Raw genomic sequence first — 24753 nt, forward strand, 5'->3', positions numbered from 1 at the left:
CAACCTAACAAAAGAGGTGAAAGATTTATACAATGAAAACTACAGAACCCTAAAGAGAGAAATAGAAGAAGATCTTAGAAGATGGAAAAATATACCCTGTTCATGGATAGGCAGAACTAACATCATCAAAATGGCAATATTACCAAAAGTTCTCTACAGATTTAATGCAATGCCAATCAAAATCCCAACGGCATTTCTTGTAGAAATAGAGAAAGCAATCATGAAATTCATATGGAAAAATAAAAGACCCAGAATAGCAAAAACAATGCTAAGCAGGAAGTGTGAATCAGGCGGTATAGCGATACCAGACTTCAAACTATACTACAGAGCAATAGTAACAAAAACAGCATGGTACTGGTACCAAAACAGGCGGGTGGACCAATGGTACAGAATAGAGGACACAGAAACCAATCCACAAAACTACAACTATCTTATATTTGATAAAGGGGCTAAAAGCATGCAATGGAGGAAGGATAGCATCTTCAACAAATGGTGCTGGGAAAACTGGAAATCCATATGCAACAAAATGAAACTGAATCCCTTTCTCTCGCCATGCACAAAAGTGAATTCAAAATGGATCAAGGAGCTTGATATCAAATCAGAGACACGCCGTCTGATAGAAGAAAAAGTTGGCTACGATCTACATACTGTGGGGTCGGGCTCCAAATTCCTCAATAGGACACCCATAGCACAAAAGTTAATAACTAGAATCAACAAATGGGACTTACTCAAACTAAAAAGTTTTTTTCTCAGCTAAAGAAACAATAAGAGAGGTAAATAGAGAGCCTACATCCTGGGAACAAATCTTTACTCCTCACACTTCAGATAGAGCCCTAATATCCAGAGTATACAAAGACCTCAAAAAATTAGACAATAAGAGAACAAACAACCAAATCAACAAATGGGCCAAGGACCTGAACAGACACTTCTCAGAGGAGGACATACAATCAATCAACAAGTACATGAAAAAATGCTCACCATCTCTAGCAGTCAGAGAAATGCAAATCAAAACCACCCTAAGATACCATCTCACTCCAGTAAGATTGGCAGCCATTATGAAGTCAAACAACAACAAGTGCTGGCGAGGATGTGGGGAAAAGGGTACACTTGTACATTGCTGGTGGGACTGCAAATTGGTGCAGCCAATTTGGAAAGCAGTATGGAGATTTCTTGGAAAGCTGGGAATGGAACCACCATTTGACCCAGCTATTCCCCTTCTTGGTCTATTCCCTAAAGACCTAAAAAGAGCATGCTACAGGGACACTGCTACATCGATGTTCATAGCAGCTCAATTCACAATTGCAAGACTGTGGAACCAACCCAGATGCCCTTCAATAGAAGAATGGATTAAAAAATGTGGCATTTATACACAATGGAGTATTACTCTGCATTAAAAAATGACAAAATCATAGAATTTGCAGGGAAATGGATGGCACTAGAGCAGATTATGCTAAGTGAAGCTAGCCAATCCCTAAAAAACAAATGCCAAATGTCTTCTTTGATATAAGGAGAGTAACTAAGAACAGAGTAGGGACGAAGAGCATGAGAAGAAGATTAACATTAAACAGAGATGAGAGGTGGGAGGGAAAGGGAGAGAAAAGGGAAATTGCATGGAAATGGAAGGAGACCCTCAGGGTTATACAAAAGAACATACAAGAGGAAATGAGGGGAAAGGGAAAAATAATACAAGGGGGAGAAATGAAGGTCAGTAGAGGGGGTAGAGAGAGAAGAGGGCAGGGGAGGGGAGGGGAGGGGGGATAGTAGAGGATAGGAAAGGTAGCTGAACACGACAGTCACTAGTATGGCAATATGTAAATCAATGGATGTGTAATTGATGTGATTCTGCAATCTGTATATGGGCTAAAAATGGGAGTTCATAACCCACTTGAAGCAAAGTGTGAAAGATGATATATCAAGAACTATGTAATGTTTTGAACAACCAACAATAAAAAAAAAAAGAGAAAAAAAAAGTGCTGTGAACTACTATAGCAAAACCAAATTAATTTGGCCAAATGAACCACTTAGTGCTGTGAATTTTTGGTCAAGCTCAAAGTAGAGAGGTTATAAGACAAAAATGCAATCCACTCAGCAAACATATACAAGTCTGTTAGATTTAGGATCTTAAGGAATCACTTGTTTAAAGTAGAAGAGAAGTTCCTGAGAGCTTCTATTCTAAGACTGCCACACAGTTTGTTGAATGCAAATGACACAGTAGAAACTTAATTTTTAATAAAAATAAGGAGAAAATCTTAAGTATTAACCTTAATAAAAAATAAATACAAAAAAGCAAATTTTAACTACTCTTAGTAGTTTCAAAATGATTTTATAACAGTAGAAAATAGATTTAAAAAAACTTGCCTCAGTGATGTCATGAAGAAACATGATGGAAATTTTAGAGTAAACAGATAATTATGGGGTTTTTCTCATAAATTTCTTCAACATATGTTTAAAATTATCTTATCTTTCAAATAACAGCTACCTTTATTGTTGCCCATCATCCAATAATATATTGTTTCTGTATGTGAAAACATGTGAAGATATGATAGATGGTGAGGATTAAAGGATAATTAACAGTGATAAGACAAATAGCATTTAGTCATAAAGCTATTACTTTATTGAATATCAGCTGCTTGTCAAATAAGTAAAAAAAAATCCATTCTCCTGAATAATTGATCCTTATCCCCCATCACCTGCTGAATAAACACTAACATACAGAATGCAAAGGTGACCCAGAGAGCCCTTGACTCATGCTTATGTGCTTTACCTACACACAGAATATGGGGTGAGGTGAATGTGGAAGGGGTGCTAAGAAGGAGGTGAGTGGACTTAGTATACCAAAAAAGCTGGGCACACTTGGTAGTCTAGCTAACTTGTCCCCATATACCTATAGATCTCTAGACCTCACTGATCAGGCTGTGCACTGCCCCATGTGGGCATGCTCTTACCTAATGGGCACTATCCCCTGCCATATCTTAGAATGCCATCCTGTCCTTAGCAATTAACAAGTGCCCCTCCATCCTGGGTTTCGAGTGCAGGTTTTAGGTTCCAGTCCTTCATTCCCACTACCTGGGCTACTGAAAAGAAGGGTGCTGCTAGTCTTGAACTTGCAAAAGGCAGAAGGACAGCCTGTTGTCAATTCACATTGACAGTTTACATGATTTTTCCTTGATCCTACTAGGGTATCTCCAAAACTAAAAATAACAAGACATGGTTAGTCTTACTAGATGTATGTAAAAAGTGTCTAACAGTCCTAGCTAGTTTTTTATCTTATTATATGAATAAACATTTCAAAAGCAAACAGATTTGCCACTTGAAAGCCATCTTCCATTAACTAAATACAAAATGGTATCATGGGTAAATCATCTTTCCCCAGTTCCTGAGTCTTCCCAACTGAGGTGGGTAGGAATAAAGGGACAAGGGCCAGGGTTCCCTAAATATTCTCTGGGGTAACCAGAGGGAACTCACAAAGGCAAAAGGGATATTTGAAATATTCAAGGGAAACAGAAACATCTGTCAATCACCTGGAAAGCAAATAATGTCAGTTTAGATCATGACATTCCTTTCTGTTACCTCATATGTTTGCAAAACTGGATTTTCAGTGGTTGCTAGATGAAAAGCAGGTACTGAGCAAAAATCGATGTGGAACCAGATATGAGAAAGGCAGAGCCCAATCTCATTTCAAAGTGATAAGATGCATAGTGCTCAATAGGTGCTACATTGTTGAGATAACACCTCATTTAATTGTTTGGACTGAACTACTTAATAATCCTGACTGTTATTTGTTTGGGCCAATGGAGTGTTATAAAAAATTACTGAGTTGTTAAGGACTAAGAAACTTGGAGAACCTCTGCATCGGGTTGTTGTTTCATGTCCTTAGGACTGGAACTAAACAAAATCTCTGTGTGAAGAGAAATTTTGTTATAAAAGAAGAAAAAAAAAAAACATGTTAAAAGTCATGAATTTTTTGACAAGTTCTAGAGTAAAGAGTATATCCTGTTCTTAATTCTGTTAGGATCCCAGGTAGCCAAAATCTTTTATTATTTGATAATAATCAAAGTAGCCTGCTCTTTTTCTTCATTCCTGCCAAGTGGCCACTGTTGTCATCGATTGTCATTGTGGATTGCTAATGCGCAGGCTACCACCAGCTCCTAGATCTCAAGAAGTCTACTGACACAGTATTCTAAGATCATTGGCTACCGGAATACCTGCTTAATATCAACCATCTTTTTTCCCCTTAGTCTTTTTTTTTATTACTATTATTCTGCAAAGCTATTCTTCATTCAGTCACTAAGGTCATTTTATTGTGAATCAAAAAATAAAAAATAGAAGTGGACTAAGCTTCCTAGTAGAGTGCTTGCCTCGCTTGCCCAGGCCCTAGTTTCTATCCCCAGTAGAGAATCAAACACTCCAGGAGTTCCATGAATAGTAAAATACAATTTAAACACTTTGTTAAATTTTTGAACTAAGAAAATAAAAATACCAGCTAAGCATAGTGACACAGAACTATCAACCCAACTACTTAGGGGGCTGAGGCAGGAGAATCAAAAGTTTGAGGCCAGTGTCAGCAACTTAGCAGGACCCTGTCTGAAAATAAAAAACTAAAAAGGATTGGGCATATAGCTCAATGGTAGAGTAGGCTTGAGGTAGTTCTCAGTACCAAAAATATAAAAATTAAGAAAAAAAAAACCTGAATACATATTTTAAATTTTTATTCTTGTGTTTTAAAAACATCACAAAAAGGAGATCTGAATGTTTTGACATTTTGAATGGATAGGTTTTAAGTGCCACGGGATAAAATTAAAGTGTCGATTTTTTTTTGACAGACAAAGCATAGATTTGTTTAAGAAGAAAACAGTGGCCCATAAAGTATTGGCAGAACTTTCCTGGAGTCTAGAAATATTTATATCTGTGGGGCTTCAGAATAGACTAAATCCACATGAGCACCCAGAAGGCATCATGGTCAAAAAAAACAGTATTTTAAAGCCTGAGTTAAATGTAGTTATACTGCATATTTCCATGATCTACTAAAATGTCAAAAACAAACAAACAAACAAACAAACAAAAAACACCTGGAAGACTGACTTAGGGTTGCTAAATTGGTACTTTGTCAGACAAAGGATACTAACAAGAAAATTCCCACTGATACACACCATCATTTTTTAAAAAGGCATTTTCACCTCAATAAAAAAGAAAATGCATAATCTCATAATAAAAGTATTTTCCAAAGAAGTGTGTTTGGCTTTTTTAACACTTCACTTCATGGCCCATACTTAATCTCACTTTGACAAGAACCAATGAACATTTTGTTAGGTAAGTCCCAGATCTCAGAAAGGCATTTGGAAACTACTGACCCCTACCACTTGCCAATGGCATGACTGTGATGAGTTACTTAAGTTCTCAGAGCCGGGTTCCTTGCCTTGGCGTGGGAATATGAGTACCCTGTAATGCAGAATCCTTGAAATTAGATATTGCCCATTGGTGGAGATCCATGCCTGATTGATAGTAGGTTCGTATCAAACATGATGCTCTCCGTTCTATTTGATCAGACCGTTCCTTTTAATCTGCTAAAATCTAGCACATACTGTCCTTTAAAACAGTTGCATGCACTCCCATAAATCTTCCTCTTAGGAACCCATGCTGGAGAAGAATCAAGAGGGCAGGGCCTCTGACATTAGAAACGGCCTGTCAAATAAGATCAACAGTGAAAGAAGAGCCTGTTCCTAGAACACAAAGTGAGGTGAAAGTCCTTCTCTGTGAACTCAACCCTTTCCACCTTCCTTCTTCCCCTCTGTGGAAATAAGACTCAGCCTAGTACTGAAAACAGCTGATGGTCATTTGTGACATCAGCACTCCTGGAAAATCCCCCTATTACACTGTTTTGTTTTTTTGTTTCTTTGTTTATATGTGGTGCTGAGAATCCAGCCCAGTGCCTTACACAGGCTAGGCAAGCGCTTCACCACTAAGCCACAGCCCCAGGCCCTATTGCACTGGTTTTTATCAAAGAAAATAATTCAATGTACTTAATGAACATGTTTACAAGCATGTGTTAAGCACTTTTTAAATTACTCAAATCAGAAAATTTTTGATAGATAATTTTAAACATAGATTATCTTTTGTACTGTCATATGACTTAACAAATTGGAAGTCATTTATTGGCCTCATGTATTTTCTTTTAAGTTTTTTTTTCTTGTAGCACATAAAGAGATTCCATTGCAGATGAGAGAATTTTTTGCTTATGATGCATAATACCTCTAATTCCATTTGCTATATCATCAGTGCATAATCTTAACAGGGATGAGCATGCATGAGTCAAAAATTATGGATCTTTGTTTTAAGAACTTTTTTGATCAATGATCAGTTCTAGGTCTTAATCTGTTGTTGTTGTTGTTTTATTTAGTTTTTAATTGACAAATAATATGTGTCTGTGTGGTGTATATGTGCGTATGTGTGATGTAGAATATAATGTTTTAATATTTGTATACATTATGGAATTATTAAATCAAAATATGTCCATCAATTCACTTATACTTTCTGTGATGAGAACATCTAAAATCTATCCTCAGCAATTTACAAATATGCTTGGCATTATTCTTAATTATAGCCTACCTTATAAATCTCTTAAATGTATTCCTCCTAACTGTATATTTGTACCCTTCAACCAACATCTCCCAACCCTATTTTCCAGCTTCTGGTAACCAACATTCTACTCTCTCCAAGACTTCTTTTTTTTTTTTTTAAATAGATCTAGATTTATATGTGCAATAACACCTTATTTGACTTTCTGTTCCTGGCTTATTTAACTAAGCATAATGTACTTTAGGCTCATTTCTGCATCATTGTTTTCAAACTGGCACAATTTCTTTCCTTCTTAAGGCAGAGTGCTATTTCATTGTGTATAGAGACCACATTTTCTTTGTCCACTCATCTGTTGGTTGACACTTAGACTGATTCTGTGTTGGTCATTGTGAATACTGCTCTAATAAAACAGTAGTCCAGATACTTTTGACACAATGATTTCATTTTCTTGGCTTATAAACCCAGAAATGGATCATATGATGGTCCTATTTTTAATTTTGGTGAACCTCCATAGTACCTTCCAGAATTGCCGCACGAATTCACATTCCCACTAACAGTGTACAATGTTTTGTTCCACATCTTTGTCAACATTTTTTATCTTTGGCTTTTTTGATTAAAGCTAATTTTATGGGTGAGACATGATAGCTCATTTTGATTTAAATTTGCATTTCCCTGATGATTACTTATGTTAAGCACTTTTTCATATATTTATTGGCCATTGGTATGTTTTATTCTAAGAAATGTTTACTCAGTTCTTGTGTTCATTTTTAATGGTTTATTTGCTTTCTTGCTATTAAGTGATTTGTTAATTATTAAGATGTTAATAAGTGTTAAGCAGGTGGTTACAAGATTAGCTGGGCACAGTGGCACATACCTGTAATCCCAGTGGCTTGGGAGGCTGAGGAAGGAGGATCATGAGTTGAAAGCCCTTGTCAGCAACTTAGCAAGGCCCTAAGCAATTTAGCAAGAACTTGCTTCAAAATAAAAAGGGTTGGGGATATGGGGATGTGGTTCAGTGTTTAAGTCCTTTAGGTTCAATTCCTGGTACCAAAAGGAAAAAAGAAGAAAGAAATTTAGAATTCTAAACATCTAAGATTATAGTATTTTCTAAAGTGATTTAAAAAAAAATTATAGTTGTAGATGGACAGAATGCCTTTATTTTATTTGTTTATTTTTATGTGATGCTGAGGATCGAACCCAGTGCCTCACACATGGTAGGCAAGCGCTCTGCCACTGAGCTACAGCGCCAGCCCCTAAACTGATATTTTTTTTTAAGAGAGAGAGAGACAGAGAGAATTTTTAATATTTATTTTTTAGTTTTCGGCGGGCACAACATCTTTTGTTTGTATGTGGTGCTGAGGATCGAACCCGGGCCGCAAGCATGCCAGGCGAGCGCGCTACCGCTTGAGCCACATCCCCAGCCCCCTAAACTGATATTTTTAATCCAGTAAAATATCAATTAGAATGTAATGTTTACAGGTGTTCTCTGAAGGGTTTTCTCATTGATTAGAATAGGCAAAGTGATATAATAAAATCTCTTAAGGCTAGTAAAGATGAAAGTGTTTTTTGTTTTATTTTTATTTTTTTTAATTAGTTATACATGACAGTAGAATGCATTTGTCCACTTTGATATGATATATATATATAGATGGGATATAATTTCTCATTTTTCTGAATGTACATGGGTAGAATCACATTGGTCATGTAGTCACATATATGCATAAATCAATAATGTCTGTTTCGTTCTACTATCTTCCTTTCCCCATCTCCCCTCCCTTCCCCCCTTTCACTTCTGTCTGCTAATCTAAGGTAACTCTATTCTCTAGTGCCCTGCCCCCTTATTGTCAATTAGCATCCACATATTAGAGAATATGTGTTTTGTTTTGGAGGGATTGGCTTATTTCACTTAGTATATTCTCCAACTTTATCTATTTACTGGCAAATGCCATAATTTCATTCTTTTTTTAAAGCTGAGTAATATTGCATTGAAAAAATATATACATATATACAATAATACTTTATTTGACTTTCTGTTCCTGGATATATATATATGTGTGTGTGTATATATATATATATATATATATATATATATATATATATATCCCATTTTCTTTTCCCATTCATCTATTGAAGGACACCTGGTTTGGTTCCATAGTTTAGATATTGTGAATTGAGCCACTATAAACATTGATGTTGCTGCATTACTGTACTATGCTGATTTTAAGTCTTTTGGATATAAACTGAGGAATGGGATAGCTGGGTCAAATGGTGGTTTCATTCTAAGTTTTTTTGAGGAATCTCTTACTGCTTTCCATAATGGTTATACCAATTTGTTTTCCTCCCAATGGTACTTTTTCCCGTCATTTGAATTACAGAAAGCAAAGAATTAAAATTTTAAAAAGAATTTTCTTTTAAAAGAAAATTTCCTTAGGATTACATATACACATATATACAAAATATGCATACATAAATTTACTTGTAGATAGTTACATTAGAATGTTTTGTTATCTGTACACTATCCTCAGAGGTCTTTGTTACATATGACTAACATGTTCTTATCATACCCCAATTATGCACATATGTTATTGAATTATCAGCCAAAACTTTACACCTGGATGAAAAAAAATATATATTATTTTATTTTAGGGTTGTAGGACATGAAAATCATTAGGTAGACTAATCTTGTTTTGTTTTATTAGTCATTGATAATATGTTGTTTGATTAGCTTGATTTTGTTGTTTTGATATTTTTTACATTCATGTATAATTTTTCTATTTGTTGTCTTTTTGATATTGTCTCATGATACACAAAAAATATATCAAAGATTAAGCATTGTTTTGGATGAGGTTTAGGCATTGATAAATGTGTTCTAGCTGGAGAATTACATAGCACATGACACAGATTTGGATACTGGCCCCAAAGTCACATGACACAGATTTGGATCCTGGCCCTATCACTTCATGGACATGTCTTTCTTAGGCCTCTGTCTTCTCACCTATGAAAAAAAATTAATAGATTGTCATTGTAACATGCTTTGCATATAGTAATAACTCAATATATATTAGCTATCACTGTTGTTTATGATAACTAATTTTTGTAATTATTACCACTACTATTTATACTTTCATTGAATATTTATACTCTGAATTCTTAAAAGCAGTATAGTGAAATTGTTTTAAAAAATAAAAAATAAGAACATATTATAAAGGCTCCTAGTGCTGAAGCCAACAAGAAGAAAGGTGTCCCTGAGTTTCACAATTTGAAATAGATTTATATATATATATAATTCCAGGTGCTGGTTTTGGTTAAACTTATTGTTTTATGATGGCAGTGTACTTTTCCAAATTTAATACTATACTTGAATAGTTTATGGATCCCAACAAGGCTTCCATAAGAAGGTTTGCTTTTAGATCTCTCTCTCTCTCTCTCTCTCTCTCTCTCTCTCTCTCTCTCTCTCTCTCTTTCTCTCATGAATTGAACCCATTGGTTTAACTACTGAGCATATTCCCAGTCCTTTTTATTTCTGAGACAAGGTTTATACTACATTGCTTAGGACCTTTCTAATTTGTTGAGGCTGGCCTCAAACTTGCAGTCCTCCTGCCTCAGCTTCCCAAATCACTGGAATTACAGGCAGTCACCTCCCACCTGGCTTTTCTCTTTCTCTCTCTCTGTTTCAGCCTCTTGTCTGTGTTTCTAACTTCTTGTTATGGAAAGAACAAGAAATAGGGAAAGGATGGCAAAGGCATAAAGAATGGGAGTTTTTAACTCTTGTCATTCCTGTTTTGAAAACAAGAGTCAACAGTTGAGCCTCTGCCTCTGGTAGCCCTGACTCAGGACCTAGCAAGGCCTCTCTTTGAGAGCAGAGGTGGGGCAGGTGTAGGCAAGCCTACCCATGGCAGCCAGCTCAGTGACTGAGCATGTGGCACCTCCTTCCACATCACAACACTCAAGGCTATTGTGACACTGCCTCCACAGTGACCTCCAGTGACTTATCATATCTGTTCTGGAAGTCTCTGCACTTGACCTTCGCTGTAACTATTACCTGGGTCCCAATCTTCTTGGTCTCCATGTGTGTGTGTGTGTGTGTGTGTATACATATATATGTTTATATACCTATATATGTATATATATATATATATATATATATATATATATATATATATAAAATGTCAAAAAGTAGCTTTCTCCTGAGTACTATCAGCCCCCAATCTCTTCCCACCTGTGTCCCACGCAGTTCTGAAAAGAACTTTATCTGAAAGCTAAAATTAGCTTCCCTTTAAAATAGATCTCAGATGATTTAAGTTTGTTGAAGTTTTTTTTTACTTAAAGAAAAGGTGATATTGAATAATTCTCCCTCAAATTTATGACACCAGTAGTTACAATTTGAAGTCTCCAGGCACTACTAACTATGAGTTAAACTTCTTAATTTGTTAGAGACTCTGTCTTTTCCCATCTCAGAAAACCCCAATTGATTGCATGATATTATACACCCTCCTAACTCTTTTCAGTATTTTAAAAAACTTCCTTGTTGAGAAAGTTGTTCAAGTGCCAATTGCAGAATCACTTTATTTCAAGGGCTTTTTGTTCATTTTGTTTTGTTTTGTGTCTGGTGGTGCACACTTTAGTCAAAGCTTCTCAGGAGGGTCGCTTGAGCCCAGGAGTTTGAGACCAGCCTGGATAACATAGCTGTCTCAAAAAACAAACAAACAAACAAAAAACCATAAACTCACATGTACTATAAGCCAATCATATGTATCAAAATTAATCTTCTGTTAATCTTAAATCCCAAATCTCTTTTAATTATATATGCAAAGTTCAGTACACAATTAAAAGATACATTTCATATTATATTTATTTTCTTCTATCCACAAATAAAAACATATATTACCTACATCATTATATTTGAAAATAGTCTGGAAAAGGTTATTTTCATGTTGAGTTGAAGACAGACAAAGATTTTTAAATTATATATTAGATATATATCCAAAGACAAATTAAGCCTTACATACTTTTGAAAAGAAATGGATAAAATATCCTTTATAGAAGATGTCTGCCACTGAAATGGAATCTCATTTATTATTACTAAAATGAGACAAACTTGAAATATTTGGCAGAAAGAATTTCTGGGCAATTTTTAAAAATGACATATCTCCACTAACATTACAACTGTCTTTCTTTATACTTTGACAGGAAAAGAAAGGAAGTTGGATAATTTATGTTAAATTGTATATTCTAAATGTACCTTTTACAAAGTTTCAGAATGAAACTGAATAAAAGAAAGAATTAAGTGTTTTAACAATCATGCAATCCTTTTGACTAGTTCAAATCCACTGTGATGCACTTCCAAACTAAAGGACTTATTACCATGGATTAATTTAAGAATGATGATGTGCCTTGATCCATATGACTTAGCTCTTAGAAAATTAACTTTATGGTCAGGAAATTATAAAGAATAAAATGAAAGAAAAGACTGTAGCTTGGGACAATGTCTGGATTTCATATTATTTTTGTTCTGGGTATCTGAACTGCCTTCAGTATGGCCACGTGTTGAAGCAAATTGAAAGCTCTTCAATTGCCAAATCAAGGAGACACTTCACATGTAATTTTCTCATTGTGTAATATATTTCCTGTCATGGTATCATGCTTTTTATTTTTTTATACCTTTATTTTATTTATTTATTTTTATGTGGTGTTGAGGATTGAACTCAGGGCCTCGCATGTGCAAGGCGAGTGCTCTTACTGCTGAGCCACAACTCCAGCCCAGAATCATGCTTTTTAAATAACACTTTTTTTTATACAAACCACTGAAGTGTCTTGAATGTATGTAAATCTGTTGAAATAGTCTTTGCCTTTTGAACTTCTAACAAAGAAAAACTAATACACACTAAATTTATTATTTTGTTCACTACTTATAAAAACAATTGGCTTTGAATGGATATTTGTGTGTGTCTGTGTGTGTGTGTGTGTGTGTGTGTATTTGTATATGTCAAATGGTAAAATGCTTAGCTTTGGATCTCGTACTCATGCTTTCGGAAAAATTTGGAGCATCTGCAAGTATTCCTCAGTTGCTCTGTAAGAGTTAGGTTACTATTTCAAAGTGAGTACATAGGCGGAATTGCAACCCTAAATTGCCTGTCATCAACCCTCAGAGAGCGAGGTCAGAATGATGGACCAATGAAAAATTGCAGTTGTCCAACCCTGGACATCATTTTGAGTTTTGCCTTTTAGTTTTCACTTTTTTTCTTCTACTAGATTACTGTACTTACTATTTTCCTATTTTTCTTACCTTTTGTAGGTCCTTATTTTTAATCTGTCCTATAGGAGTGAACTAGTGAAATCATAAGAGGCAGGGACATAGCAAGTGTGACTTTGTGTTTAGTCTTTTAACCAGGTTGAGCCTCAGTTTTTCTCATCTGCAAGATGGGAATATACCACTTACCCTGCATTATTGTGTGATAGTTAGTGACATTGTGCATAACAGCATTCCCCTTAGTTTTGTATGTTTCAAATTTTCCTTAAAGTTCTTTTACGAAGCCCATACTGTTGTCACTTTTCCTCTCTCAGTTACCATTGATTCGACTCAGGTCCTCATCTCCTCCACTCTTGACACTGCCTACTCTGCTTTCAGTTTTGCCCCTTCAAAACTCTCAGTCCCTTATAAATCTGTCATAATGGCTTTAAAGTTCTTAACTAAGTATCAGTTTTCTGAGTCTTTTAAATTTCCTAACTGCATAAGAAAGCAAAAGCCATTGGAATATAAATAATATTTACTATTACTAATTATAGACTACTAGATTTATTGAATTTTAAGCTAAACTCATTCTGAATATCTGAACATCAGTCACTTAATCCTCAAATAACATTATGTATGGACTATCATCTCCATTTTACAGATGAAGAGACCAAGAGAAAGAGAAGTTTAATAACTTGCACAAGTGTATATACCTAGAACATGGTGGGGTCAGAATTCCAACTCTCACTCCCATCAGAAAGTAAAATCCCAGGCTTTTCTTACATGTACAAGGGCTCAGTGATCTGCAGCCTGGCTCACCCCCTGCCACTCTTCTTGCATTTCCTGCCCTGCAATGCATTTTCTAGAATCACTCAGCTATGCATTGTAGCTCCTCGAATGTGTCATATTCTTCCTCACTCAGATGATTCCTCTGCCTCTTTGGCTTTGTCTCCTCTTGCCAGCTGCCTCTGGGACACTGGCTCTCTTACTGCTTCAGTACACTGGCCTACTTCACTCTGGGCCATTCTTCTAGGAAAGAGCCTTTCTGGGTTTGGCCTCAGAAGACCTTTTTGGACTGACATCCTGGAGCTACCATTTATTTGCTTCTAGACCTTCTGATCTCTTTGAACCTCCGTTGCTTCCTCTATAAAATGATGGTAAAACTTGATGTCCAAACTTCATAGCACGTAGGATTCTATGAATAAAAGAATAACAGATGTCCCTTGAAAATGTGGTTCTGGAACCAATGGAAAGGAAAATGACACATGCCTCTTTTGAAGTGTTTTTCCGTTTTTTTCTTCAATTTTCCACATTTTGACTTTCAAGAGCTCTGTATAATTTGATGGTGACCACAGCAATTAGTCTCTTTGTCATTGGTGATCCATGGCGAACATTCTCCCTGTGCTCTTTATGCTGTACCACATTTCGTAAGTGTTGTTTTAGGTCATTCGGGTTCTTTTCAGATTGTGCATGAGCAAACGGACAGGTCAGTTGCACTATTTTCAGTGAAAGTAATGTTCAGTAAGCTTTCTGTGCAGAATAACTGCTTACACTTGATTCAAGATTTTTGGCTGTCTAGATCAAGAAGTAGCCCATGAAGATAGGGACATGCTGCTGTTGAACTATTTATGCTAGGAAATACCAAGAAAGAATTGCAGGCCCAAGTTTCTCACTTTCTTCTAAGTAGAACATTGCACAACTTTTCTTGACTTTCTCTATCCCTCCAAGCCACGTCATGCTGACACCTTGCTCCTATATCGCAGGCCTGGTGTGGCTGAGATTGCTGTAGCAACAGCACACATGGGGTAACATTCCCCTGTAACTATGGTGGCTGAGACATGAGTCAGTTGTAAAGTTTCATGGGGTTTTTATTAGTATATGATGCAGTCCCATGTCATCTATAGTTCCTGGCTTGTCCAACACTTCCAGAGGATGATGCAGAACACGCAACGCTAATCATCTTCAAATACATGGGCCAGGGTCCTCTCACAAAAGCTACTGAGGCTGCTGGTTCCTTCCACAGCACCCCTGACTAATAATTATACTAAGGGGGAAGAGTAAAACCCAGGATCCAGCACTGGAACTGTTTCTACCATAGTGTACCCTGTTAGCCCCAAAAGGCAACAGTGACACTGATGGATGATGGAGTCCCTCTTTTCACCTAGGTAGCTGGATAATGGTTCAAAATCCAAGAAGATGCATTTTCAACCCAGTGCCTGAGAAGAACATGTGCTGAAGAATAAGGATGGAATTATTGTAATTCTCTATGGGGATTTATGAAACTTAACATTGGAACTTAACATGGAATATTGATTAAAACTAGTCATAGAGTTGTCGATGACTTCTAACACAGGATTTGGTTTATTTTTCAGACATGGAGATGACTTGATTGTGACTCCTTTTGCTCAGGTAAGCATACCTCGGTGAGCAGGCCGACTTCTCACAGATCTGGAAATTGGTTGGGGAGGATTTGTTCTATTGCTTGATTTAGTATTAAAGTAAATGAAATTATAAATACAAATTGTGTGGTTCATTCAAGTAATTCATAGGCAATGCTAGAAAATGTGACTTTGGCCCTAGAGATCTGTTTTCTTTAAACTGTGGTAGACCCAAAGATTGTCTTTGCTTCAAATAACAAATTACCCTAGAGATAGAGAAGATAAATAGGCCCATATTTCTTAATTGATACAGGCATTAGAAGCAGAAGGCTATATTGTGGATTAAATTACATTTAATAAAATGAGGTACATGATAATTGCTTGAAATTCAATCATACAGTTCAACCTGATACCTTATTTACTCCTTTATACATGTGTCATTGGCACAAAGATTTAGCCCAGTGATCTGTTTGTTTATAGCATACAAATCATGAAAATACTTTGATCACATGACATAGATGCAAGAAGGTGATGAGATGATTTGAAGTATTCTGGAGTGATTCTCAACCCTAGATGCAAGCGAGACTCACCTACAATACTCATCCCGATGCCCAGGCTTGCATGCCTGTAGATTTCAAATAATCTGGAGATCCAAGAATTTTTATTTTTCAAAGGCCACAGTATTTTTACTGTGTGTAAGAGAAGTTGACAGCCCCTGATGTAGATAACTAGGGACAGAATAGGATGGAACTTATTTAAACTGGGTCATGAAGCAGATTTAAAATCAATACTGACTGAGAAGAAATGTTTAAATGTTGAAATACAAACAGTGCTGAGAAGTTATACAAATTATAACTGGAGGTAGGTCAGAAATAGATGTAGCACCTTGAGCAACTCATTTAACTTTTCTGAATGACTTTGAGGAAGGCACTGAACTTTTCCAAGTCTTACTTCCTCCTCTGTTAAATTATAATTGCAGGAGTACCCACCTCATAAGATGTTAAAAGATTAAAATAATACTGGTCATGCAAAATATTCACAAGAATTCTAAAAATTTAATGTTTATTGAATTTTAATTAAAACTGGTTTAATTGTATAGAAATGAAATTGCTCTTTTCTTTCTAAATGTCATCTTAGGTATAATTTTTTTAAATGAATAATAATAATGTTGGAATGATGTGATTTTGCAGTTTTAATTTTTAAAAAATTTCTAAAATAATTTAGACCACAATTGTAATTAATTTATAAATAAAATATCTAATGGTGATTTTAAAAATTAATGCAGGTGGGCTAGGGTCATATCTCAGTGGTAGAGCACTTGCCCGGCATATGTGAGGCACTGGGTTTGATACTCAGCACCACATAAAGATAAATAAATAAAGGTATTGTGTCCATCTATAACTAAAGACTATTAAAAATAAAATAAAATTTGCAGGGATAGCCACATTGCTCTCAAGATGTTTCTGCATACAAACTTTAGAAAAATTAATATAAGCAAAAGGAAGAAAAATTCCCACAATTCACAATCCCCAAACAACTACTGCTCACATTTTTTTTCTTACTTTCTATCCATTTAGGTTTGTTTTTTCTGGGTGTTACGACTTTCCTTATGATCTTAAAAACAAGCCACTATTGTCCAAAATGGTCAAGGACCTTCCTCCAACCCATCTCATCTTCGTCTTCTTGAGAACCCATTTCTTTAGGCCTGAGTGCAGCCCCGAAACATGAAAGGATCCTGCCCTATTATTTCTAAATTATGGCCTTTTGGGTTTTGAAAAGAATAAAAAACTAAATTACAAGAGAATTTAGGAATTCACAAAAAGATATATCCCATTTTGTTGGATGGAGCTGAACCTAGAACATCTTCGTTAGACCTAATTTTCAGGAAGGATCTTACAAATCCCTCTATGATTTATTCTAATGTGAAGACACCGTTAGAGTAAAGTTTTTGCTAGGGGTCAACCTGAACTGTCTTCTACCTCTGGTGGCTTAGACTTTTCCATATAATTTCAGAATCTCTTTGAGCCCCAGAAAAAGTTCCAACTTTAATTAGTTTGTATACTTCAATTTCAAAACTGAAATTCTGTTTTGAGTATTTCCTGGTATGAGTATTTCCTTCCGCACGGAGACTTGAGTGTTGAGAGCGACCCTACTGCCCTTTTCCTCCCACAAGAATAACAACTTGGCCAGAGTTCCTGAGGGCCCAAGAGTACCAAGGAAGCACAACACTGCTGAATACTGGAGTCAGCCGTCTCTGGCCTTCTAATTCCACTGTTTGCAATTATGACAACTTTGTAAAACTCTAAGTCTCCTGAAATTCTCATCTGGAAGTCTGTAATATTGAAAGAAGTGGAATCTTTGATGAAGCAAAAGACAGGAAACCCCCACCCAAACATTATCCTGACTCCCTGGGGAGTGCCTCACATCAGTCAGTCTAGAGAGACATGCCCAACCCATGAAGACTAGGCAGGAATACCCACATTATTTTGCCTTCTCTGAACAAAATACAGTACCGAGAATACTTTTAGGAAACAATATAGTAGTTATTAATACTGTAGAACATTAATTATAGTAGTAGGACATTACCAATATTTTTAAAAATATTTCACCCCACAGAGATTTTTATGATCTCATTACAGTCCCTAAGTTTGCTGGACCCACCAGGCCCTCTCCGTGAAGCAATGGAAGAAAAGAGTGGTCTCGTTTCAGGTGCTTTTATTCCCCCAGCATTTCCTTGGACTTCATTAATTTAAATGGCAACTAGCATCTTTCTAGATATCTGAACTCTTATAGTCATTCATAGGAAATTGCCAATAACTTTCTGACATAACCAAAACAATTTCATATGGTTCAACAAAAACATAAGTGGAAAGAGATTTTCTTTTCTATCAAAATAAACTTTTTATCTTGTACATAATTCTAGGTTGGCTCCAGCATTTCTTCTGAAGTTAAAACCTGGATCAGGAATACTTTCACTTCATGCAGGATACACCCACCCCACAAGAATCTCAGTCTGTGTTTTACCGCCACCTAGTGGCTTAAGGTGTACCTGAATTGAAAAACAATCCTCAAAACTCTCCTTGAGGCTGTTCATTACTGATTCATGAAGCCCACATTTTTCTGTCAATTTTGGTAAATCCTACTGATCAATAGATGTTTAAGAGCACATAAAGAAGTTTGAGAGCTCTTTATAAATAACATCCCACCCCACAGGCCAGTATACGGATCATCTCTGTCTACAATTTTTCTGTAGTACTATCAGTATTTCTTTCCTAAGGTGTGTGTTTCTCATCATTCCGGAGGTATTTTTGATCTTGTTCTGTTACATTTTACTTGTAGGAGAAGAAGAGAAAGCAGTGACCTTAATTTTCTGCCACTGAGCCACGTGGAAGAAACCTCAGGGATTTCTTTGGTTAACAACATTAAGAAGGGAAGAAAATTATAGGGGCAATAAAGCTCTGACTATATCTCTTAGAGAGCTGAATTCATGGGGAGTGAGAGCAGACCTGGAACAAAAGCAAGAAATAATGGAACCTTAACTCAGGGGCTCCAGTAAAACTATCTCCATTTCTTCTCCCCAGCAGCAGTTACCTACCTCTTTATGTTCTGCAAAGACAAACCCAGTGATATTTAGGATAAGGATTCCCCAGGAAGCACCCCTTAAAAGATCTGTCTGAAACTTTTGTTTATACTTTGGCTAAGGATAATATTTAACACTTAATCTAAAAATTTATAAAATACTGCTTGTCCTACCACTGAGAGAGAGAGAGAAAGAGAGAGAGAGAGAGAGAGAGAGAGAGAGAGAGAGAGAGAGAGAGAGAGAAAGCCACAATGACTTAAGATTTGCACACACAAGGAATGATGTATCCTCAGGGCTATTTACTACAGCAGTGTTTGTAAAAGCAAACTGTAAGACACAACCTCAAAGTCAGTCTCAGGGACTGGCAACTGGATGCCTGAAAGAGGGACTGGGATGGGGGAACTTTTTCTTCCATTTTTATTTTTTGTTTGTTTTGAGATAGTTCATACATATGAAAGAATATATCTAGTGATTATATAGAGCATAAATCATCATCATCATCATCATAATGAACAGTTTAAGAAATAGAACAATATGAATATTTTAATGCCACTGAAGTATCCCTTTCCATGTTCATCTATCGCATAAATAACAATAATTTTGATTTTGGCTTAATTATTGAGATGAGACTTTTTGCTTGATAGTTATGTTTCTACTTAAAGTCTACAGCAAGCAAATGTATGATTTATTCAAAATAAATACATAAAACTTAAAATCCCAAACAAAATAATCCAGTTTAAAAAAAATTAAAAAATAAAAAACAAAACAAAACAAAACAAAAATCCAGTTTAATATCTGTATTATTATAACACAGGCAAAATTTCTCTACAGAAGATATTTCTTTTATGAACTAATGTTTCCTTTCATGAATTAATTTCCTCTCAAATGAGCATGGAATATGATTTACCTACAATATCATTTCTATTTACCAGCTGTCAAATGCAGTTGAATTTACAACAGCATATTATGATAAAATCCTCAGAATTCTGAAGTTAAAATTTTTGCCTAGAAAAGGGATCAATTAGCTGGTGCAATAATCTTATTTAAAATGCTTTTCAAATGTGTTCAGTATTCACTTCTTAAAATATAAATTAAGTCTGCATGATTTAATGACAGTGGATCATTTATCCAATTTATTTCTGCATCAGTCAAGATTCCATGCCTGTTGAAAGACATCGTAGTCTGATGTCAGCAGTTAGCTATTTGAATATTCTGTCATAGGCAGTGTGACCTTTCAGAGCTGTGGGTTGTTTATGTGTGGTAATGAGCCACGATTTTCCAGTGACTGAGTTAATCATGGTTGGCTCCTTAGGAAGCACCACAGATTCCTTCAGGGGAAATGCTGTAGGTCACTGTCCCAATGCACAAACTTCCATTGATCAACACAAATTAATGTCAATTTTTTGTTTTTTGAAGTCTGAAACGTTTTTGTCTTGGAAAAAAATATAAACTGACTCTAGATCCATGCCAGATGAAAAAAAAAAAAAAAAAACTCTGGAGACAATTCTGGAGCCCTTAGAGCAATTAGAATTTGGGGGGCCCCTTGTAGTACCACTCATAGTCACTAAATAAATTCCCTGTGTGTGTGCCAAATCATTAATCAAGTGAAATGCTACCCCAATGAAATCACACACACTGAGGGCTTTTTCTTGACATCTAACCTGTCATTTCTTCTAATTCACACTCCAATCCTGTGAGGTAAATATCAGTTACAGTTTGTATTTAAGGAAACTGAGGTATAGAGAGGCTTACATAACTTGTTCAGGTTCACACATTTAATACTTAACAGATTCAGGCAGCCTGGTTTGTTGTGCAATACCCTAGTACTTACCAAGACACATTTCAGATAAATTTAGCATTCTGGTTCACATCCAGAACACCTATAATTCCACCTAATTTAGGATCCACCCTGAGGAAATGAGCCCATTCTAGGAAAAAGCCAGGGGCAGTAGATTCGTGCAACTTTTCTCTCCTAAGCTCACATCCATTCCTTGGCCACCTTCTAGTCCCGACTGGAATTAGGAAAGGGGGCTATCAGAGGTGGTGGCATCGTTTTCCTGCCTTGTCATATGTGTAGATATATTTCATCTAGGTATTCATTCATACGATGCCATTTTATTGAGTATTTTCTGTGTTCCAGGAAGTGTGTGTATGTATGTATGTGTGTGTGTATATATGTATATATATATATATATATACACTCTCTCTCTCTCTATATATATATATATAGATAGATAGATAGATAGATAGATAGATAGATATAGAGAGAGCAGTTGCATTTTATGTGAGAAATACTTTCTTGGGGACTTCTTGTCATTCACAGTCTTAACCAAGGAAAAGACCATCTGTGCACTAGCTGGTACAGACATATGGCAAAGCTGAAAAGCGATCTAAGATTTACTTAGCTTACTGACTGCAAGTTATGGAACTCTTGGTTAATTCTTTTTTCTTTCTTTCTTTCTTTCTTTCTTTCTTTCTTTCTTTCTTTCTTTCTTCTTCTTTTGTTTAGTTGTAGATGGACACAATGCCTTTATTTAATTTATTTACTTTTATATAGTGTTGAGGATCGAAACCAGTGCCTCATACATTCTAGGCAAGCACTCTACCACCGAGCCACAACCCCAACCCTCTTGGTAAATTCTTAAAAAGAATTTTGGAATAATTTTTATTTTTATCCTTAAAGTAAGCTTCATTAGTATTTTATATTACACTATTTCATATATGCATAAAATGCAACACACATGTTGCTTGGGATATTATGTTAGTGACTTGGGAATACAGGAATGCTATGGAGACTGCTGCTGCTGTGACCACATTTGTAGATAATGAAAAGGGATTTCTGGAAAATTTTGAAAGTGTGATCTCTGTGGATTTCATATGGATGCATACAAGCTTTGCTAAGTGCTAGTAGATTCTTTAGTGGTATATGAAATTAAGTTTTAAGCATTATCAGATTTCCTCTTAACAAACCATTCTTAATTGCATTTAAGATGACCCCAGTTTAAGACATCTCAAGAATTTCTTTTTGTTGTAGGTCTTAGCCAGCCTGCGAACTGTACGAAACAATTTTGCTGCATTAACTAATTTGCAAGATCGAGCGCCTAGCAAGTAAGTTATTCTTTATTCCCCTTTTTTTTTGCTGAGCTTTTAAAGAATGTCATCTCAATTTGAATTGAACTCAAGACAAAATATTAAATTTCTCTGAGTCACTGCCATGCTATCTAACCATGGACATTAACAAGACATCAGATGATACCCTGCTAATTCACTATAAATACAGAGTGGTGGTGATTCTAACATCAGGGATGAAACAGTATGACAAATCAATACGGTGATTCTGTCAGAAATTACCTGGCGTGATTTGTCTTCTGGCCAGTTATTTATACTCAAAGTAACTTTATAGTTTTGGCTTATTTCATAAATTAGCCACAGGCAAATAATCTCATCACGCCTTAATGATATCTCAAAGTCATACTGTTAATTCTAAGACAACAATTAACTGGAAAAACACCAGATCTCAACAAAGATCTTTGATTCTCCTGCTGTGATTGACTCTCTGAGCAGCAGCATTCATGAGGCAATTAATAAAATTGAGATTGATGTAATAACAATAGAAGTGTTTGAGGGAGGGAAACTTGAAATGGAAAATGATTTAAAATTGGGGGATTTTGGAGCTGGGGCTGTAGCTCAGTGATAGAGTGCTTGCCTAGCATGTATGAGGCACTGGGTTCGATCCTCAGCACCACATAAAAATAAAAAACAAATAAAATAGAGATTTTCTGTCTATCTACAACTACAAATTTTTTTTTAAATTGGAGGACCTTGATAAATCTAAAAAATCGAAAAGAAGGAAGTAAATTTTGCAAAATTAAATGAGAAACTGATAAAATATTATTCTAATATCTGTTATTTTTTAAAGTATTATTTATAATAAAGTGTTAAGATTATCAGCCTGGAAGAATTTTCCAAAGCAAAACAAAAAAATCAAATCAATATTAAGAGGACAGTGAGTAGAAATTTATTAGGGATTATGGTATATCTGAGTCTATAATATTTTATACTAGTTACTACTTCTTAAAGAACATGAAAAAACTGAACTTTTCCACTCCATAATAACATAATTTACCTCTACAATCCGCATTTCCCTGATTCACTAGAAGCTATTATGCAAGTACTTCCTGTGATAGAGAAAGCTTTTCTAAAAAAAAAAAAAATAGCAAAAGTGCCACAACACAAATAATTGAGATGGAACCTAGAACCCTGGGCCGATTGTCTTTCCCTCAACTTGAACATTTACCTTCTCCTTCTTCTTTTCCACTTGGCTAACTGATTCATTCTTCTCATCACAGCTTAAATATAATTGCTTTAGGGGCACTGTCCCTCACACTGCCAGATACAGACACACAGTGACCAGCCCTAGCTGGCTGGCATGTCTTTCCTACTCCGTCTGGTTGCATCCTGTTATTCAAGCACATTTCTCCCTGTGCCCTACTTGCCTGATCAATTGGTTGATCCTCAGCAATGTCAGTTCCCCAAGAGCAGGGGTGTGGCTGGTTCACACTCCCAGTGCCTATCAGAACACAAAATAATTCCTCTGTTTTAGTCAGATTTTTCATTGCTATGACCAAAATACCTGACACAAACTATGGAAGAGGGGAAACTTATTTGGGGCTCACTGATGGTTTTAGAGGTCTCAGTCCACAGATGGCTGACCACATAGCTCTGGGCCCAAGATGAGGCAGAACATCATGGTAAAAGGGTGTGGAGGAAGAAAGCAGCTCAGAACATGTCCAACAGGAAGCAGAGAGAGCCAAAGAGCTCCATTTACCAGAGACAAAATATAAACCCCAAAGGCACACTCCCAGTGACCAGTCTTTGCTAGCCACATCCTACCTGCCTTCAGTTACCACCCAGTTAATCCATTTCAGTGGTTTAAATTACTAATTAGGTTACAACTCTCATTTCACCTCATTTGCATTTTCTCACACATGAATGTTTGGGGGACACCTCATTTCTAAATCTCTGCAAATGCTTGTTGACTGAAAGTGTAAAGTGGCCGTTCAGCATTTAAAGCCTGAGGGTGTGCCATGAAGAAACCATTTATCTCCAGTTGTGTTGTCTATACAACATGGCCAGTTGTAAAACATCAGGCTGACCTCAATAGCCCTGAGGCCTTTGCTAGTCAGTAGGTTATGGGTACAAACATAACCTTCTAGAAATTCTTAGCTCTGAAGGAAAAATGAAATTATTGGTTGCCACTAAACTTGCAGTCTCAAATTTCAGTAAGAAATCTAGGTCTTGTCTCTAAAAGGCAAACAAGAAACTAATGCCCTGTAAATTTCCTTTGGATGTGGTCACCTGAGTGCAAGCATTTAATATAACAGACACTTAATCAAACAGGTGTGAAGGTATCACACTGGTCCTTCTATCTCCAAAGAAATGTCCTCCGGCCCATTCTATACAAGGCAGAGGTTCTCAACTGATTTACAGGCACATAATATATTAAAATGGAAAGGAGGGAGTGAGAAAATCATAGCTAACACCTGAACTTACACCTGCTTTGACTAACTATGCAATGCCCATGGAGACATTGAATTACAATATCATCTGGTAGACTGTAAGTGAAAGCCAGTGCATGGTCTCCTTTTTGGTCAATGCAGATTTGTACCTCCTTTATTAATTCAAACCAAATCAGCTTCCTGGGGTGTCGGAATAGTAGAATTCAATCTCAACACAGCTGGACTCTGTTGTGCTTGGTATTAGCAAAGAGGATGTCACTGGTACATGGCATGATGACTCTGAAAGAATCAGGATTCAATTGCCCTGCACTCCCTGTGCCACTAGAATGTTTCCAAGCTCACTGTTGGAATTTGAAGAAGACCTGTGCTGCCTTTCACAGACTACCTTTTTATTTGCTTTAGGAAAGGAGTCTAGGAAGAACTCATCTAAGAACTTTTTTTTTTTTTTTAATTTGCTTTAGGGTAGGT

The 24753-nt window shown here is 36.1% G+C and overlaps 1 protein-coding gene across 4 annotated transcripts in view; it reads left to right on the forward strand.

The window, feature by feature from the left end:
* The window catches only part of Pde4d (phosphodiesterase 4D), a 1072337-nt gene that overhangs the window by 871734 nt on the left and 175850 nt on the right, over positions 1 to 24753 (forward strand). For all 4 annotated transcript variants that reach the window (XM_071612584.1, XM_071612590.1, XM_071612585.1 and 1 more), the window contains 2 exons: positions 15181 to 15217; positions 21801 to 21874. In XM_071612584.1, the coding sequence (XP_071468685.1) occupies positions 15181 to 15217; positions 21801 to 21874 (111 nt within the window). The remainder of the gene's footprint in view (positions 1 to 15180; positions 15218 to 21800; positions 21875 to 24753) is intronic.

Source organism: Marmota flaviventris, chromosome 5 (genome assembly GCF_047511675.1).
Source record: "Marmota flaviventris isolate mMarFla1 chromosome 5, mMarFla1.hap1, whole genome shotgun sequence".
Taxonomy (NCBI): Eukaryota; Metazoa; Chordata; class Mammalia; order Rodentia; family Sciuridae; genus Marmota; species Marmota flaviventris.